The 20,243-nt window shown below is 45.3% G+C and overlaps 1 protein-coding gene across 1 annotated transcript in view; it reads right to left on the bottom strand.

The window, feature by feature from the left end:
* The window catches only part of HSD17B12 (hydroxysteroid 17-beta dehydrogenase 12), a 108,828-nt gene that overhangs the window by 65,801 nt on the left and 22,784 nt on the right, over nt 1-20,243 (bottom strand). Inside the window, exon 2 of the mRNA XM_054970500.1 lies at nt 11,727-11,773. Coding sequence (XP_054826475.1) covers nt 11,727-11,773 — 47 coding nt within the window. The remainder of the gene's footprint in view (nt 1-11,726; nt 11,774-20,243) is intronic.

Below are 20,243 nucleotides of genomic sequence, written 5' to 3' on the forward strand. Positions count from 1 at the left end.
AATACGTTGATTGGAAGTTTCCGTTCCGCATCGGACCATTCCCCCTGCGCTGGCTGTCCCTCCAGCGTCGCTCCCCAACCTAGCAGACTCGCGTCCGTGAAGATCTGGACAAGTCGGGGAGATAGAAAACTCTTGCCCTGGCGTAGGTTGTTCTCTATGGTCCACCATCGCATGCTCTCCCTGACTGGCAGAGGGAGCTGTATTTTGAGGGTGGATTTGTGAGCTATTTGTAACTGAAATGGTCGAAGTGCTGATTGCAGAGGCCGGAGATGATACCGGCCCCAGTAGATGGCTTCTGAATGGGCTACCAGTAGCCCCATTAATTTGGATAGGTCCGTGAGCGATGATGATGGTTGCCTGATTACATCTGAAGCTAAACGGATGAGTTTTGTCCGCTTCTCCTTCGGGAGGAACAGGGAGCCCTCCTTGGTGTCGAGTATAAGACCCAGGTGCTCCAGTCGTTGTGACGGCTGAAGAGAGCACTTGGTCCTGTTGATTAGAAAGCCATGCCTCTCCAGAACCTGAATGGTGAACGTTGTGTCCCTGACGGAGGCTTCTCGAGAAGGAGATCTTATCAGAATGTCGTCCAAGTACGGATGCAGCTGGTAGCCCCTCTCCCGGAGCCAGACTATAGGTGTTACCAACAGCTTGGTAAATACCCTGGGGGCCGTTGCCAGCCCAAAGGGCATCGCCCTGAACTGCAGGTGAGTGTCCCGTATACAGAATCTTAGGAACCTCCGATGGGCTGGGGCAATCGGTACGTGAAGGTAAGCCTCCGTCAGGTCTATTGATGTTAGAAATTCGTCTTGTTGAAGTGCTTCCGCAATGGACCGAAGAGTTTCCATGCGGAATCTTCTCAACTTGATGAACTTGTTCACGTACTTGAGATCCAGAATGGACCTCCAGTCGCCGTTTCTTTTGGGAACCGTGAAGAAGATTGAGTAGACTCCTTGCCCCTTTTCCTCTTCGGGGACAGGCTCGATGGCTCCTATCTGTAGCAGATGTTGCATGGCCTGAATTGTGATGCTCCTCTTGTGAGGATCTTTCTTGAGTGGTGAGGTGAGGAATCGCTCCGGAGGAAAGGTAGAAAATTCTATTGCATAACCTTTGGAGACAATCTCTAATGCCCAGGCATCCGCCTTGGACTCTACCCAGGTTTGCTGGAACCTGAGCAGCCGTCCCCCCACCGGAGCGTCTTGCGAGTCAGGGCCTCTGCCCTTTGTCCTCGAAGTCCTGCCTGCCACCACGGTGTTGTTGTTTGTTGAATTTCGGGTGAAAAGGACCCCTGCGAGGTTGTGATCGGGGAAGCGTCCAGTTGCGCTTTGGATCTTGTCGGCTTCTCGGCAATGTATGATGAGATCTAAAGGATTGATACCCGAAGGACCTTCTCTCTGGTCTTTTGAGGGATTTTGGCAGCGCCTTCTTTTTGTCCTTAGTTTCAACCAGGATTTTTTCTAGTTGATCCCCGAAGAGCTTGCCGCCCTGGAAAGGGTAGGACATCAGGATCAGTTTGGCTTGGAGGTCAGCTTGCCAAACCCGAAGCCATAACATGCGTCGTATGGCTGAAGAAGACGCCAATGCCCTGGAGGTCATAGATAGGGAATCCAATGTAGCATCCGCCATAAATGTGCAGGCCTTAAGTATTCTGTTGGCTCCTTCCAGCAGTCTACTGTTGTTTTGAGGTAGTAACTGGATCAACCTTCTGGTCCACACTACGGCCGCCCGAGAGACCACAGAGGCTATAGCAGAGGCCTTTATGGATGTAGCCATGGCTTCGTGCGCACGCTTAAGAATTGCCTCACCTTTTTTGTCGAGACCGTCTTTAATCATTCCTTGTCCATCCTCAGAGAGGAGACCTTGAGACTGGAGTGCTGCCACTGGTGCATCTATAACCGGTACCTGCAAGAGCTCATCAGCAAAATTAGGCAAGGCATACAGCTTTTTCATGATATTGGGGACCTGCTTGGTGGCTGCTGGTAGTGACCATTCTGCCTTAAGCTGCCTTTCAAAGAAATCGGGAAAAGGGAACACTCTGGGGTTGTTGTCAGCCCTAGGAAAAAATTCCTTGTTCCCCTTTGGTCTTGACTTGGCCCCCCGTGGGGCAGTCTCCTCCTCCTCCCGTTTCTCAGACTCGTTCAGGTCCAGTGCTGATAGAGTTTTGGACAGTAAATAGCTGTAATCCTCCATTTGGAATCCTCCTAATAGACTGATCAGAGGATGTGGAGTCTAGCTCCTGTTCCTCCTCTGAGAGAAAATCCCCCTCCTCAGAGTCCTCGTCTATGGAGGAATCCCCCTCAGCCCATCTAGGTGTTTTACCCTGCAGCTTTTTGGCCGCCTTGGTTGGCCAGGTTGTGGGTCGCTCAACCGGTCCCTGAGAGGTGCCCGGGACTGCGGCTGGAATGGCAGGGGAGGGCCCCGGGGTCCCGGTTTGGCAGATGGACCAGAGCTCTTTCCTTAGGGACCATCTGATTGCTGCCAGAAAATCCGGGGGAAGATTAGGAGGAGAATCACTTACATGTCCCTCCAGAGTGCCAGAATCGGAGCCCTGCAGCTGGAACGATGAAGAAGGCCGCGTCTCTCCAGTCGGGAGGTTGGCAACCGCGTCGGTGCGGTTTGGCGGGAAAGCAGCCGCTGCGGCTCTTCCCGCCGAAACAGGGCTCCTAGCAGCTGCGCTCGCTCCTGCGTCTTGGTGTTGTCGTGCAGCTGCTTCCGGCACCGTCTGCGACAGACGGGGCCGTTTTTTGGCGGGCTGTTTCTCCTCAGGCACTCTTCTGCCGGGGGGCCGAACAAGCCTCTGAGGCGAGTCGGACCCGGCCGGGCATATTCCCGCCGTCGGAAGGACGGCCTCCGGGGAACAGCCCTCAGCCCTTTCGAGGAAGGAGTCTTCTGAGTCGGATGACTCCCGAGCTTGTCCCTCCATTCTTCTTCGGGCTCCCGAAGAAGCCTTTCCCTCTCTTTCTCTCTCACTCTTTTTTTTTTTTTTTAAACAGACAAGGACAAGAGAGAGAAATAACACAGGAGAGGGTAGACAGAAGAGGTTACAGACAAAAGACACTGTGAAGAAAATGCACAGAAAGAACAGATTGAACAGGTTAGCTAAGCTATCCTAAAGAGCACTGCTCTCCCCTGAGGCAGGAAAAGAACTGAGGAGAGAGGGTGGTCCCACACACCAAAGGAAGAGGAAGAAAGTTTAACTTCCTGCCTCCCCGATTGGATGGTGGGAAACACCCAAGATGTCCTCCGCCTCAGAGGGAGAAGATCTTCATCGCCTCCTTGTGCATCCTGGAGGACCTAGTACCCCCCTGCTTGTTTATGTAGGATTTGGCAGAGATGTTGTCTGTCCTTATCAAAATGTGTTTTCCCAGGATCGAATCGGAGAAATGAATCAGAGCCAGCTGGATCGCCCTGATCTCCAATAGGTTGATGGGGAGTTGCGATTCCTCCTTGGACCAAAAACCTTGCATTGGGCATCCGCCTAGAGTCGCTCCCCAACCTGACAGGCTCGCGTCCATGAACAGTTGCATCGTCTGATGGCTCAGGAAGGATTTCCCCTGACGTAGGTAAGAGTCTCTGGTCCACCACCTGACGTTCTCTTTGACCTTCCAGGGAACTGTGACAGGGCAATCGGACTTGGACATAATTTGAAATTGGTATGGATGGAGAAAGTTGAGGAGAACTTGAGAATGAAAACGGCCCCAATAGATGGCCTCGCACGAGGCTACTAGAGTGCCCATCACTTTGGCCAGTTTCAGCAAGGGTGTGGATCTGTCCTGAATCACCGACTTGACCAGATCCCTGGTCTTGAGGATCTTCTCTTGGGGCAGGAGGATGAGACCTTTTTTGGTATCTATTACCATCCCTAAATGCTGAAGTCGTTGTGATGGAACGATGGAGCACTTTTCCATGTTTATCAGGAAGTCGTAAGTCTGGAGGCAGTGAATAGCTGCCCACGTGTCCTGAGTTGCCTTTTCTCTGGAGTGTGCTTGTATGAGAATGTCGTCCAGGTAGGGATGGACGTGAATCCCCAATTCCCGGAGCTGCACAATGGGGTTGATCAGGACTTTGGAGAATACTCTGAGAGCAGTGGCGAGGGCGAAGGGAAGCGCTCTGAACTGAAAGTGACGTCCACTAACGCAGAATCTCAGAAAACGTCTGTGGGAAGGATGGATGAGGATGTGCAAGTAAGCCTCGGTCAGGTCTATTGAGGTCATGAAGTCCCCCGGTCTTAGCGCTTCCGAGATGGAGCGTAATGTGTCCATTCTGAAATGCTTCAGCTGAATGAATTGATTCACAAACTTTAAGTCCAGTATCGCCCTCCAATCTCCATTTTTCTTCGGGACCGTGAAAAAGATGGAATAGACCCCTAGGCCTGTCTCGTGATGTGCAACTGGCTCTATTGCTTTGATGTCGAGTAGATGTTGTAGCACTTTCATGGTGATCTGTTCTCTTTGTAGACTTTTGCGAAGAGGTGACTTGAGGAATTGATCCGGTGGCAGGGATTTGAATTCAATGATGTACCCTTGGGAGACTACCTTGGTGGCCCACGCGTCTGAGTGAGATTCCTCCCATACTTGATGAAAATGCTGTAGTCTCCCTCCCACCGGGGCCTGTTCTGAGTCAGGACTTTGGGGCTTTGGGCTCGAACCCCTGCCTATCCCCTCTGTGCTGGGTCGGTTTGTAGGATTTGGATCCAAAGGAGCCTTTCCTTTGAGTGGACTTGGAGGGATTCCAGAACGATCGTTTGCTATCTTGCCGAAATCTGGGTAACACATGTTAAGATCGAAAGGACTGAGAGGTGTAGCCGCGTCTGTCCATCCTTTTGAGAGTTTTGGGGAGCGCCCTCTTCTTATCGCGGGTCTCTACCAGCACTTTGTCCAGGGCCTCTCCAAACAGCTTGTCGCCTTGAAATGGGTAGGCCATGAGGATAAATTTGGAGTGCAAATCTGCAGGCTAGGCTCTCAACCAGAGCAGTCTCCTGGCGGCGGCCATAGAGGCTATTGCCCTGTAAGAGAAGGTCAAGGCGTCCAGGGTGGCGTCTGCAGCAAAGGAGTTGGCTTTTAGGATTCTGTTAGCTCCCTCCAGTAGACATCTACGATTACCTGGCAAGAGCTGGATAAGCTTACGTATCCATTAAGATTGCAGCTCTGGAGACAATGGAGGCAGATGATGCAGCTCGGATTGCCATTGCTGAGGCCTCGTGTGCCCGTCTGAGTGCAGTCTCCGCCTTCTGGTCCAAATTATCTCTAACAGTTCCTTGACCGTCTTCGGTCAGCAGGCCAGAGGATTGAAGTGCTGCCACGGGTGCGTCGATCTAGGGCACCTGCAAGAACTCATTGGTGAAAGAAGGTAAGGCATAAAGTTTTTTAACAGAACTGTGATACTGCCTGGAGGCTATTGGTGTCAACCACTCTGCCCTCAATTGCCTTTCAAAATATTCAGGGAAAGGGAAAACCCTTTCCGGAGTGCTATCTCTAGGGAAGAATTCTCAAGGCCTTTAGGCCTTGAAGACCCCTTGTCAGCTTTGGAATCCTCCTCCCCCCTCTTTGAAGACTCCTGGAGTTCTACGGCTGCCAGGGTTTTGGAGAGTAAATATTGGTAAGTCCTCTACCTTGAACAGTCTATTAGTTTGTTCTGGAATGGATACCTCTTCTTCTTCCTCCTCCGAAAGGAAGTCCCCTTGTTCCCCATCCTCGCTATCAAGAGGACGACGCATCCCCCAAATAGCACCCGCTGTCCCTAGGGTAGGTCAGGGTAGACTTTTGGGCAGCTTTAGTTGGCCAGTGAGCCTTAGTACATCGCTGCTTGCTAGGGGGAGAAGCAGGGGCAAGGGATTGTTCACTAGGTGCCCTGAAGGAAGGCTGACGGAGCTTCCCAACCTCCTCCCTTATAATCTGTCTCAGAAAAGGGATAAAGACCCCTGCCTGGGGCTCTCCATGAGAATGCAACTGCCCGAAGTCGTTGGGTACACTACCTGGTCTTCCTTCACTGATCTCAGCGATCAAGGCAGTTAAAGCGGATCGAAAAGTGCTCTCTGCATTTTCTCCCGGCGGGAGTATGGCAAGCACGTCACTCGTAGTCGCGCGGGTAAAGTCGCGAACGCCATCGCTTTTTCCCGCCTTTTCCACAGCTTCGCGTTTGGCGCCTTTTCCAGCCTCTCAATGACGGCGCGTTGCAGATCCCAGCTCCTGTGATCTTCTGCGCTGCTTTTTTGAAGAAGTACATGGCTCATTAGCCGGAAAGGCGCCGGGATTCCGTTCCAGCCCCAAGGGCAGGACGGTACCGGGTAGATCGCTCGGGTCTTCAGGTGGGATTGCCGCTGCTGAGCTTTCCTCTTCGGCCTCCATGAAGCTTCCTTCCGAGTCCCTGGATTCCATCTCGTTGGAACCCAGCGAGAGTTAGAGAGGAAAAAGGGGAAGCAAAGCACAGAGAGCAAACTAGCTAGACTAAAGGCAAAGCAAGAGGAACAAGGAAATAGGAATTTAGAAAGTAAGAAAGGTCAGAATTAAGATAGGAAGAAAAAAGGCAGAGAAAACTGCCTAAGCGACTGCTCTCCCTGGAGGCAGGAAAGAACTGGAGAGCAGGGTGTTCCAGACGCCAATAGGAAGAGGAAGAAAGTTTTCTACTTCCTGCCTCCCTGATTGGGCGAAGGGAAACACCCAAGATGTCCTCCGCCTCAGAGGAAGAAGGGGCATTTCACCCCCGTTGGCTTGGTTTAACACGAACCAAATGAACTGGCAGAGCAGTTTCTGGAAGTTTGTGAAAACAGGGCTTCCATGAACTGCAGGCTCGTGAGCCATGAACCGGCCCAGTTCGTGATGAACTTTAGTTCATTTTGTGGTTCGTGCCCATCTCTACTCTGGAATCAAGGGTACTGGATGTCCTTCAGAATGGATCGACTGACCCTCACAGGGTCTTAAGGCTCTTGACTGGCTTACAGATGTGGTGAAAACAGCTCTGCATCCACATCCCAGTCTGCTGGGAACATTGCCAGTGGGGCCAGAAATGGCTGCCACACTTTCTTTAGCATGAGAGAAATGGCTTTTTTTTTGGTGCGCTTCTGCAGTTCTGTTCTCTTAGCACAGGGGATGGCAGATGTTGTAGCCTCCGCATGGGCTGCAGTGATGGCTTCAAAGTCGCAACCTGGAGCAGCAGTGAGGGGGGTTTCTAACTCTCCTTTGGAGAGGAAGTCATCACTTTCTTCATGATCCTCCATTTGGCACAAAAAAGGAGCAGGCTCTGAGACTGTCAATCCTATAGGAATGGCCGTTCCGGCCATGAAAGAGAGAGAAGCTTCTCCTGCGGTTCCTTGGAGGTGGTATCGGAGGGAGTAGAGAGATAAACATACAGCAGAGAGAAAGAGCAGAGATTAAGAGTTCCGAGGAAAGGTTAAATTGGAAGGAAAAGAGAAGAAAAAAGGTAAGAGCAAGGTAGCGTCCAAACTAAGCTGCTGTCCCTATTGAGGCTGGAAACATAACTGAGAAGCAAGGTGGCCCCCACCACGAGGTCAGGAAGTAGAAAGATTTGTTCCTAACTCCCTGAACAGAGGGTAGGAATCACCCATCAAGATGTCTTCTGCCTCAGAGGGAGAAACAACCTCTACTCTAGCCTACTCTCAGCCCTTCTTTTCAACTCCATATTTATAATCAGAGAAGGGCTGGGAAATACTATCCCGTCCCTATCAATCAGGATAGGACAGTATTTCTTAACAATATTCAAGTGTTACACTAATTACAGGCAGTAAGAAGACAAAAAGGCCTAAGAGCAGGCTAAAGGCTTTTGCATATTTTCTATCTGTAGCCTGGCCTGGAACTAGGTGGAGACATTATGGAAGGGGAGGAGAGGGGAGGAAGAGTGGGAGCTTTCTCCCACAAATGCTACTGCTCCTCAGGTGCAGCAGAAGCAGCAAGGCCAGAGGAAGCTATTCTTGCTGTTGCTCAGGGCCGGTTCACTCCCAAACAAAGCAGGCAGCCATTTAGCATACCAAATATATGCAGTGTACCATAAGAGAAGTAGCACAGAAGTCAAGTGCCTGCTCTGCAGCCATGATTTTCCATGCAAGATGAGCTGCAGAATAAGTATCTCAAAAGACCTACTGGCAAGGATGGATCCTGGGTGGGCAGCAAGAGAGAGAAGGTGCACTCTTTTTATCCTGTCTCTCACTCAGGAGCCACCCAAGTGAGGCAAGCTGCAGAGTCATTTCCTCTGCAGTCTGCTTCACATGAAAGATCAGGAGGGGAGAGCAACAGAGGAGGTACACACCTTCTCTCTTGCCCCACACTCAGGGACCATTCAAAGGGGACTACTCAGAGAGAAACTATAGCACCACTCTTAGTTGGTCCCCACAGGTATTAATGGTACCTGGACATACACACCTGAACTAGACTTGACAGGGAATCAGTTCAACATAACTTTGTTCCATGTCTAGTTCAATCCCTCCTGTTTACTAGTCCAAAGAACAGAACTTTTATCTGTTTTAACCTGTTAGAGAGAAGATGAAGAAAAATAATGAAGATGAGAACGTTGTTACTAACAGTAAAGTGGTCAAAGAGGAGTGAGTGGGAAGATACTTGTCCCTCAGAGTAGGTGTAGCCATTCAGTATCTTGCTTGAACATAAGGGATTTGTGTGCCAATTTTAGGTCTAGAGCTCTAGAATTTTAGAGTTGCTTCTGTACCAGTATAGAATCTCTATATGTGGTACTGAACAGAGGCCCAAAAAGAGAGAATGAAATAAAACCACTTTAATAACTATGTAAAAATCTGTATATTTACGGAAAAGAAAATATACCCGACTGGATCAACTTTATGAAGTTAACTTCCATCCATCATGATTATGGCATTCAGTATGGACCCTGAATCTCTCCAAAGACTGATCAACTGAAGTAACAGTACCACTTTAGAATAAATGCTGCATTTATTGAGTATAGATTTTGCCTGTCTTGGCTATCCAATTGAAATAACGAATCCAATGCACCATATATAAGCATATTAAGTATACCTCCCAACTGAATGTGGCAACAGGCCAGTCAGTTCTTTGCTCACATTTTCAAGGGTCAAATACTCAAGGTAAATAAATGCCCAGACATTTAACAGTTGTTTCTCTTGTCTTATAAGTATAGTGGGATCTACCTCTTTTCAATGAAAATATATTGCCAACAAGTAACAAATTTAAATAGCGGCCTAAAGAGCCCAATGAATGATAACAGCCTGTGCTGACAGCAAACTGAGGTTCTATTTCAGCCAGTGGTTTTTAGAACTTTTACCATATTAAAAAAATGAGTAAGAACCAAGCCAAAAGTATGATAGTATTTGGTGAACTAAGCATGACTTAATTATAACAGAACTGCAGGGACCAATGCTATTTTCCCAGCACACTTAAGTTTCAAGTTTCTGTTCTTCCTTTGTAATATTATTAGCACATGTATACACCCCTCTATTTAAAAACAAATACTCAATGAGGTTTACCATATATCCATTAAAAGCTTACAAATAACAGGGACAATGTTTAGCTTAAAAGGCCTTCTAAGAATAAAAAGAAGTTTTCAGCTGACACTGCAAGTCCTTTAAAGCAGGAAGCATCCTCACTGCAAGAAAAGTTCCAAACAAAGGGGCAGCTGCCAAGTAAACCCTCATGTATCTCTCCACCAATCAAATTTCTACACAGGAGATTCCCACAATAAGGTTTCCTGGCAAAACTTGGACCACAAGTCAGTATGGATGGATGAATCTAGCCCACCAGGTAGTTTCTTGCACCTCAGGGCCAAGCTACAAGTGACAAATGACACTTGAACGGCAAGTGGATCGAATGGAGAGCAAATGAAGGGAAAGTAAACAGGGAGGAATACACTTGCTGTTCAATTGTCATTCGTCACTTGTAGTTTGACCCTCAGACTCAAGTCTAAGGCTTTTAAAGTCAACATCTGCACTGTGCATTGAAGACAGAAGCACACTGGCAGCCAATGTAACCGGCACAAGATGAGAATAATGTGCTCATTGTAGCCAGCCTTTTGTCAGCACTCTGACCACTACATTCTGAACCAACTGAAACTTCTGAACTGCCTTCACAGTCAACCCCATGTACAGTCCATTACACTAGCCTCAAATGGATGTTACTGAGGCATGTGACTGTGACCAAGTTCTGCACCTGCTTCTGTTCCACAGCCAGGCTCAGGGACTAAGCCTAGAGGGTTACTCATCTGAGGAGTCTTTTATTATTATTTTGAGCACCTCTCCCATAGAGTCCACCTTCCAAAGCAGCCATTTTCTCCAGGGGAACTGATCTCTGTCACCAGGAGATCAACTGTAATTATGGGAGATCTCCAGCCACCACCTAGAGGCTGGCAACCCTACTCTCCCGATGCCAGCCTCTAGGGTCAAGCCTAGTAGATTCCTGTGATTCCTCACAGAATAAGTTTATATATCATATTATCAGTATTATTATTATTTAGAGCACCTGTCCCAGATGGGAAGGTGTCTGGGTGGGTCAGGGCTCTGGACCACCTCCTGTCCTTGCCAAGTGCGAATGCACCCCCACAAGGGGAATTTTAACCTCCTTCCCCATGGGTCCTCCTCTCCTCTAGTTCACCAGTGCCTGCTGCCCTCTGACTGCATCCCAGAAGAGGGACTCAGTTGTCCATAGCTGGGTTCATTCCAGGAGGATCTGTTCCCCCCCCACCCCGGGGAATTCCTTGCCACTAAACCCTCTAGGGCCTTTACATCTCAACTTCTTGCTGATGCAGCCGCCCACATCACCCCCCCCATCTCCTATTTAACCCCCTTCACATGAGTCCCCTTAAGAGCTGCCCATCCTGTTGCAGAGATGGATTCCGCTTCCCTCTCGGCCACCCCGTTGGGGAGATGGACTCTGGTCACAGCAGCTCTCATCCAAGACTCCTTCCGTTTCTCCCCAAAATTTTCTTTCCTCTCAAAGAAGATTTGTCTTTTCTTTCTGTTCTTTCAAAGAACATTTCTCCTCAAAGACTGTCTTTTCCCCCAATAAGATTTCTGTTCCCCCAAGGTCTCCCTCCCCTCAGGATTGACTTTCCCTCATGGATCACCTCTGTCCTTTCCTGTACAACAAAATTCCTGTCTCCTCAAGAACATCTCCTTGACTGTCCGCTCAAAGAGTAATTCTTTCCCCATTCCAGCCCCAGAGCAGTTTTTCTACTCCCAGGGACCATCACTCCGTTATCAGAGGAAGATTCTCTAACTCCATCCAACGTTTTCATTTCTGCAACTTTTTGGTGCTGCAATGTATTTCAATGGAGCCAAGGCAAGTCAATTGGCATTCATGGCTCCCATTATATCTATTGGAACTTTCCTGGGCATACCCACTTTGGGACGTCCAAAATCCAATCTTCGCCAGACTTGGAGGGTGGCTGGAGGAGAGCCTGCTAAAGACTCTCTGCTAGTTTGGCATCTCTGTCTGTCAAGGGAGCCATTCTACGGCCTCCGGAAGTGACATGACAAAATGAATGAAACAAACAAACCGGTTTGCAAACCGGGCAAATTAGTGTAAGTTATTGGTTTGTGAAACGCAATGAACCACAAACCGCCACAAACCATCAGTTTCCCAGTTCGTGCCCATCTCTAGTGGTGACATTTCAAACTCAACCAACTAACACATAAAATAACATGTATTTTTAAATCATGGCTTATCATGCATTATTTCACCTTTGCAAACAAGCAACCACACTCAGTAGGAAAAACAACTGAAAAAACCTCTCACCTCTTCTGTATAAGCTTTTCCAATTCCATCAGTAGCTCCCGTGATAACTACAAAATAAGAAACAGATAAGATGAATGTTAGCCTGTTTTAGATTCCACAGCTTAAGTCATAACACAGTATGGTACTTTTCACATTCATGGCTTAGACCACTGTTGATGAGCAGTCGCCCCGATCGCAGTGAAATCTGTATCGCACCTGTTCATTTCACACTGTTGGACAATTTCGATTTTGAGTCTCTCTTTTCATTTCAAAAGTCTCGGTTCAGTTTCAGGCTTTATGGGCCTTGCAGCACATGTCACCCCCTCTTTTTAAAAAATTTTGCACATGCATAGCAACGTTGTGACGTTGATACATCGTCTGACATCATCTGCCCATCAGGATACCCCCCATGCGAATCAATCCTTTATTGGAAGGAACGAATCCCACCTAAATTGAAAAATCAGAGATTGGCCTATAAATTTTGGCAGGGAAGATGCCAGGTGCAGTTTGGGGCTTTATGGGCCTGGCAGCACCCATGACCTTGTGACGTTGATACATTGTCTGACATTGTATGCTCATCAGGATCCCTCCCTCCCCATGCCAATCAATCCTTTATTGGAAAGAAAGAATCCCTCCTAAATTTAAAAAAGGTCCAACACTCTCGCTGTGAGTCCCACCTCATCAGAAGCATGCCAATTTAAAATTTCAAGTTAACACTGTGATGCAGCAACGTTGCTGTCCTATTCAGAAACAAAAAAAAGGCAGAAAAAGTGGCTGAGGAGGTTTGGAGGGCGGGTGCGGTCAATTCCTCATGGACAAATCAGCTCCTGGGATGGAGAGAGGGGAATCTGAGAAGCCAAACGGGAATATATACTTTCACACTGACAAGGTTCGTGCCAGCCATGACTTGCCTGTGGCTTCAAAACAAAACTCGCAGTATCTGCGCACGGGGAAAAATTGGGGAAAACACAAACTTTGGTTCTGTGTCCCATGACCACCTTTCAAGTGTGAAAGTTGCACAATCATGGGAAGAAGAGGCGGTGCTAAAACGATTTAAAGTCCCAATGTGAAAAGTACCCATATGTAGTATTATAGGATCGCTGCAGAGCTCACACCCCTTGTCATTACTACAAGTGTCTTGATAGGATACATCAGTCATCATTTGAATATTCTGAGACACTGTAAAAGTATAAAAACTGAATGACGCCTCTCACCCTTACACCAGCATTGTAAGCATGGCCTCTTCTAATCCATACCCTAATGAAAACATTACACTGACTCAGCACTCCTTCGTTTGAAAAATACTGTAACCTTTCAATCAGACTTCAAGACTGGTATGATTAAGTTAGTACTTTAGAAGCACCAAAATTCTTAAATAATCACTGGAAATGAATCTGATGTAGTACAGCTACAAGTCACCATTCAAGCCATCTCAAAAGAACCTGTAAGGGTTTACTAAGCAATAAAACAGGAGCCTAACACATTGTTAAGCTTCAGGGGATCAAACAGAAAGCCATGAAACTTATTAACACCAGTTCAGAAAGAACAAGCTGTTCCAGAAATGCTTGTATGCCCTCTACACTATCCTGCTACTCTACCCAATGAACATGGGCAAAGAAAACAGAGGGACAGGTGATTTCTACAACCTTTCCAATATTCTCCATCTAATAATAGCTTCAAAAGACTAAGCCAATAGCTGTCAAGTGTTGGTTTCCTATCAATGCAAAAACTAAAGCAGCTCTGGAAAAAGGTAGGAAGAACGCCCGCAGAAAAAAATGTATCATGGTTTGTGAATGATGAGGACGATGTGGCAAATAAGGCATATATGGAATTTAATACTGGGATGAATTAGTCTAGAAAAAGTGAGTTTGAGGAATCAGAGAACTAAGCATCTTTGATATTACGGTTTTAACTTTTGTACTCAAATTGTTTCATTTTATTCTTATTACCATGTACTGTTAACTGATTGTTTTCCTATTATAATGTTGTGACCCGCCCTGAGCCTGCTTGTGGGGAGGGCAGACAAAAAATCTAATAAATTAAACTAAGCTGTGATGACTTATTATTTACAAGAGCATCCAGAACAACATCCTCCATCACCATGTTTTAATCTAGGGATGTACCCCATTTTATTTTAAAGAGTACACTTAATTAGCCCACACCATCCAGCAGAGTCGAGTAGTAGTTCCTCTCTCTCACACACCAAACAACAATTTCTACATTCATATGGATGATCCGTACTCTGATCAGTATTAGACACGTTCACTATTATGGATTAATTATATTTCTGCAACCCATAGTCAGCCCATTTTGCCAAAAGTACATTCATATACTTCTTTGCTTAACTACCCATTTGCTGCAAGAGTGGTAGAGTTGCTCCCCAACTCCACCAGTACCAGGGCATCAATCGGGGGCTGGGCTATCATTTTTAACTTTTTTTTTTTAAGGGTCATTATTTTAGATAGAAATCTTTTTCACATATGGAACCCTTAAGTATCAATATAGAGGTCAAAATATTTGGGATTAGTTACTGGTTTGTAAAACACCCTGAAATTAGGGGCCGTTCCAAACCTGTACAAGATGAAGGGAGGGGACATCTGTCTCTCATTAGGTAATACTAGATACAAATCAGATCCCATTATGCTATTTCACTAGTGCTTGTACCAAATTCAGCTTTGAGCATAAGATTACAAGTCAACAATTTCAAAATGTAACGTATGCAAGAGAATGACATGCTAAATAGGTCTGAACAAAAAATTTCAAGTTCCTACCACTGAACACAGTGAAAGCTGAACACAAGTCATGCTAGCATGTAGAGAGAACTGGAAAAAGCAGTCTATTCCTGTTTAACATCAAGGATGGTCACATTAAATAGATTATATAAAACACTGGCATTTGACCAATGCTTTTCTCCAAGATTACCTGCAGCCTACAAAAGTATTTTAGCTTGTGCTGGTTAAAAATATTCTACTTTTGTGTTTTTAGCTAGAAACGTATTTTTAGTAGCATCCCAATCTACATCAAAACCAAATATCAAAAATAGACCGCAGAAACACTTGAAGCAATGCTATTTTTAGCAACTCTGTCTATTCCCTGCCATTACCCACTAAACGGAGTGCTTGGTTATTCTAGGCAAATTCTCCTCATGACCTGTTCCCCCCGCCCAAACACCTGAATGCAGAAAACACTCAATTGATTAAAGATTAACACTGCCGCAAAATGTGACAGCTGCCTTTTGTCTGAGAGCTTTTGGGAAGGGAGGAGTATATGGAACGACAGAGAGCTTGCATCAGTGTTCCTCTTGGGATCTATTACACGGAAGGAAAATTGCTATTTCAATTCCCTTTTCTTGCTAAAAATAGCGGCCCCAATTGATTCAAGCAAACAGGGCACCAGCTTAGCAATGCCAAATTTAGAAGCTACTGAAGTCCCTAGGAGTAAACGTTAAAGCAGTCTAACACATGCCAGTTCATATTTTAACAAGAACAAAGAAGATAAGCATGCAGACTCTACAAGCTAATAAGCCAGCAGCAACATAATACATTTTTTCTCAACAGATAATAGGGCTAATATAAGATCTGATTTTTTACTCCAACCTTCAAATTTTGCATATTCTCATCTACCCAAATCATGAAAAGGAACTGAGACACACTAGCATGACACAGTACAGGCATAAAATATAATGACAGCCTCTGGCACTCAAATAGTAAAAAAGGTTAAATTCCCAAAGGCACCCAGCTACTTATATGTTCAGCACTGCAAAGTGTGCAGCACCAGGTAGGATGGAGTGTTTATAGGTCACTCCTCATGGAAGGGATAAGAAACACTACAATATAGTCCCCTTAGCAACAGAAGTTGGTGACCAACAGAAGCTGTATTCAATTTGGACCAATTTATTGGTTGTGACTCTGCTTAGGATTGTACTGTCAGTGTTGCTAGTATAGCAGCACTCTCATAATTTCTAGTCTACATATTACAAACATATCACAAAATAGGTTTTAGAAAAAACAGACATCTTCCTTCCAATTTTGCATACTTTGCTGGCAACATGGTTGGAACATAGGTGAACTGAACCTTCAATTTATTATTCGACTGTGACCAAATATTGTTAAATATTTTCTAAAGTAAAGAATGCCAGCAAAGGTGCCAGGTTAGCTCTCATTTCATTATGGTATTATTTATTACCATGGGCAGAAATGCAGGGGCACTTTCTTCTAACCTCTACAGGTCAAGAGTAAACCTAGCAAGATAGCAACTGCTCTCCTACTCCCCCTACCCCCACTGTAACAGCAGACATCTCAAAACGGGAATACAGTCCTCACAGGCAAAGATCACGGTCCATGATAGCTCAAGTTATAATACTCATTACTGTTTTCAACGTTCGTTCCTGGTTTTGAGGGCCCCGGGCAGAGAATGCCCACTACCAGGGCATTCCTTCCCCAATGTCCACTACCAGGCAACTCTTCTCATCCACATGCCCCCACTTGCTTGTGCATCATTCCCCAGCAAGCTCTACTACCATCTGCAGTCACACTTGCCCACATCGCCTGCATACCCTTTCCCCAATGGTGCTGGGTGGTGGATGCAGCTAGGAGTGCCACTACCACAGCCAACAGGAATGCTGATGCTTTGTACATCACCCACATGCCCTTCTCCAGCAGGGCTAGGCAGCATATGCAGCTGGGAGGCTGAGGCGACAAAGCACTCACAAGCAGGTAGTGGACATGTGAGAGTGCAAGCTTCAGAAGAGAGTAGGGAGTCAGCAGCAGTGAGCCCTACCAGAAACCACTGGCACTGGCAACTGTTCCACTGACACTGACACGGGACCTGACTAATTCTGAAGTTACTTTCAGTATTTCATGTTAATTAGCCTACATGTCATACCTGTTGACAGAGACTTTTTGTGGTTCCAACAAAAGTTAATACTTAACCACATCTTTGGTAAAATGCCCAGACTGAACTAGAAATCTAAGAACATGTCAAAACAGGCCAAGATGATATTGTAAAATTACCAGCTGATTTTAAATACAAATCTACAGCACTCTACAAAAGAATGTGCCTATGTTTTTCATGCTGGCGAGTAAAGCTCCTTGGTGAGATTACACTTGGTTGTGAGGCGAGTTAGGCAAATTTTAGCCCACAGATTTCAATGATTTAGGTATGGTTTACGTGATGGGGCAAGGGATTTTTTTCTTTTTTTGTCTCCTTGCTGACTGTGCATATGTATGTCCTGTTATGCCAATAAAGGCATTTGATTCGATTTAGGTATATCTTCCTACCTAGGAAAGGGCCATGAACACAGCATCAACCAATTCAGTCCCTACATACAATTGGTCTCGAACAATGAAAGTGCATATCCCACCCCCCACTGCCAAAAATAAAATGGAAAATTTTACTGCTTGAATGCCAGTGCCAATACGTTCATTGCGATTCAACACAGCTTCATAAAATTAGAAATGGAACATTTTCTACAGAAGAAATAAAGTGCTATCCCACATCTCTGTTCTGGAGAGGAAGGGGAGGGTAAGACAGAACCTCAAAACTGCACATTTTGCTAGGTTTGGATTGTACAGCACATTGCAGGAAGCATGGAGACCAGGGTAGACAAAAAAAGGGGGGGTTATGCAAGAACAGCAGCAGCCACCCCTCCCTACTTCTTCAATGGCATAAACCTATGCCCCTTTACTCAGAAGCAAACACTGTTCAACTGAGCTTGCTCCAGGATGCAAGTGTGTGTATGCTTACTTGGGAATAAATTTGCACAGGATTGCACTGCAAGGCTCTAAGTACACAACATTTTGCAACAGTGAATAATCTTTATCTGGGGAAATGTTTTGTGTATATTAAGTAACCACAGTACTAGAACCAGACAGTGTCCTGAATCCAGTGTTCTCCAAACTTTCTGAAGTGGGGCTTGTTTCTAAATTTTTGGGGCCCAACTTCAAAGTAACTCCATGCTGCTTTCTAACTCCAGAACAGAAAATAGAGATACTTCACATCAGTTAACACTGAACAGGTTTGTTTTTCATATTTAGTTATTTATAAATACATAGTATTGTGGTGCAACAGGGCATATTTCATGGCCATTATATAGAAGAAAAGCCAAATCTGCCATTAAGCTTCCTCTCTCCCCTTCCCTCCTGGCCTCATACGTGTGTGCACACACATGTGCATACATGTTATGTGCCACCAAGTCGCCTTTGACCAATGGTGACCCTACAAATGAATGACCTCCAAAACTTCTGTTCGTTAACAGACTTGCTCAGTTCTTCCAAACTGGAGGACATGGCTTCTTTTGTTGAGTCAAACTGTATCATTTTAGGTCTTCCTCTTTTCCTACTGCCTTCCATTTTTCCTAGAATTATTGACTTTTCCAAAGAGTCTGGTTTTCTCATGATGTGACCAAAGTATAAACTCCTCAGTTTTGTCATTTTAGCTTCAGGCTTCAGGTTTTCTGTCCTCATGACCTTCCTGTAAAAGGTCATAGCCTATAGTGTAAGAACCACTGACCTACCTAGTTACAGACAGAGCCAGACTGACCCAGTGAGCCACAATGATTTCATGCATAGTCTCCTGCTATGAATCTCAGATAGTTCCCAAAGGATACAATGCATCTTGTCCAGCAATACTAAAAGCTACCCTACGTTGTGCTATCAAATAAAGGATTTTTCTTAAGACTAATCAGAAATGCTACTGATTTCTCACTAAAATAAAAAGCTCATCCAAATTTTCAGACCAGAGAGTTGGAATGATATTAAGCAGTTTTTCCCCTATTTTTATGTAAACAGAATAGCTCCTATTTGTTCCAGGAGAGAAATGGATCCTTAAAATTTGAAATGCAATAATTTCTTCTTTGCAAAAGAAGCTTCTATTTCTTAAAAGTATTATATCCTGCCTTTCCTCTGATGAGCTTAGGGAAGTATTTTGTACATTGTTCTTGACAAGAACTCTGTGAGGTAGGTGAGGCTGACAGACAATGCTCGCAACTGAATAATAATCAACTATAACCTCCTACCATTTACTGTACAAAAAACAAAGATCTAATGTAAAGAAAATGGTTTCTGTTTTATTATCAGTTAATATAAGATACTGTTAATCTACCGAGTAATTTACTATTATAGATAATGCTGTGGTGGGATTAAACTTCAAAACTGGCGTGTGTAAAATAACGACTGGTTACCAAGATTAGTCATATGATCATAAATAACATGGCCACATTCAGCAACATTCATATTGATTTACATCCCTATCCCCTCCAACTTAATAAACTTGGGTGAATTCATAATTTTGAAACACTATCCAGGATACTTCTCCTCAAGTTTCTGAACTTCTTTCATATTTATTTTAACAGAAAATAATCTTAATGTACTTGACAACAGTTGGCTATTTATGCAGCCTCCCTGCACTCAGAAAACACAAACTACCTGTAAAGTGTAGCTTCCCTTTATGTCAACTACACATAAATTAGGACCACTGGGCAGACATGGCACTGAGGAAGGAAAAGCTCCAAGACATCCTGACATGTAAAAATATGATTCCTAAATATCACAAGATATTTTTCCAACCCTTGCTCAACACAAACCCATTATCTCAACTCATGCACCCATTCTAAGTGTTGCAATAGTTGCAGCCCTTGTTCAGGGCCCATTATTAAAGTTACCAGTCTTTCTGCTGTATTATGTTGCTGCAATTCAAAACCACGGAACTTGACTTGCAGTACTGTCCAGTATTAATGAAACCTTAATGTTGTAGATAAGATTAGTTTGTGTTACAATACCTATATTTGTAATCACAACAACAGTGCAGCAGGAAATGCCACCCAGGAGTCATGAAATACTGTGCTGACAAATCACTTTTACTCCCACACCACCTCCCTCACCACCAAAATGCTTATTAGGAACTTTTCCAAACAAGTTATTTGCCCTGGGGTTTTTTCTGTTGCCCTACAGCATCATGATGCAATTGTGCTCCTTCAACCATTTCCCTAGCTTTCCACTGATTTTTCTAATACGTTATTGTTCTAATATGTGTGCTACCTTTATAAAGAAGTGGGCATGTACACTCAATTACATACACCACCCCTGGGTGCTACAGGTCGAGAAGTCCCGCAGGGGAATAATCCGTCTGGTGGCACTGACTCTGCCACCACCAGACTCTGCCGCCACCAGATCACAAACATTACACCTTCCACACCTAAAGTGTCCTATGGGGTCCCTCCTGCTAACTGTCTTGGGCTTGAAATCTGAGTGTACCAAAGTGTCTCCGAGATTCCTGGTGCATCTAGAACCAATGGATGGTACTGTCACACCCAGGAATCTGGTCCACAAAGTACCAATGTCTCTTGATTACTGGACATCACAGTAAACTGGAGTTTGAAAATTCCCTGGTTTGAAAGAGGGGAGAACAGGGGGAGCACAAAATCACAGCAGCAGAAGATCAAGATTCACCTTAATGGCCCACAAGATTTCCAGGGCACAAGCTTTTGAAAGTCAAGTTCCCTTTGCCAAGGAGCTGGAGTCTCAAAAGCTTAACCCTGAA

Source organism: Eublepharis macularius, chromosome 2, assembly GCF_028583425.1.
Source record: "Eublepharis macularius isolate TG4126 chromosome 2, MPM_Emac_v1.0, whole genome shotgun sequence".
In the NCBI taxonomy this organism is placed as follows: domain Eukaryota; kingdom Metazoa; phylum Chordata; class Lepidosauria; order Squamata; family Eublepharidae; genus Eublepharis; species Eublepharis macularius.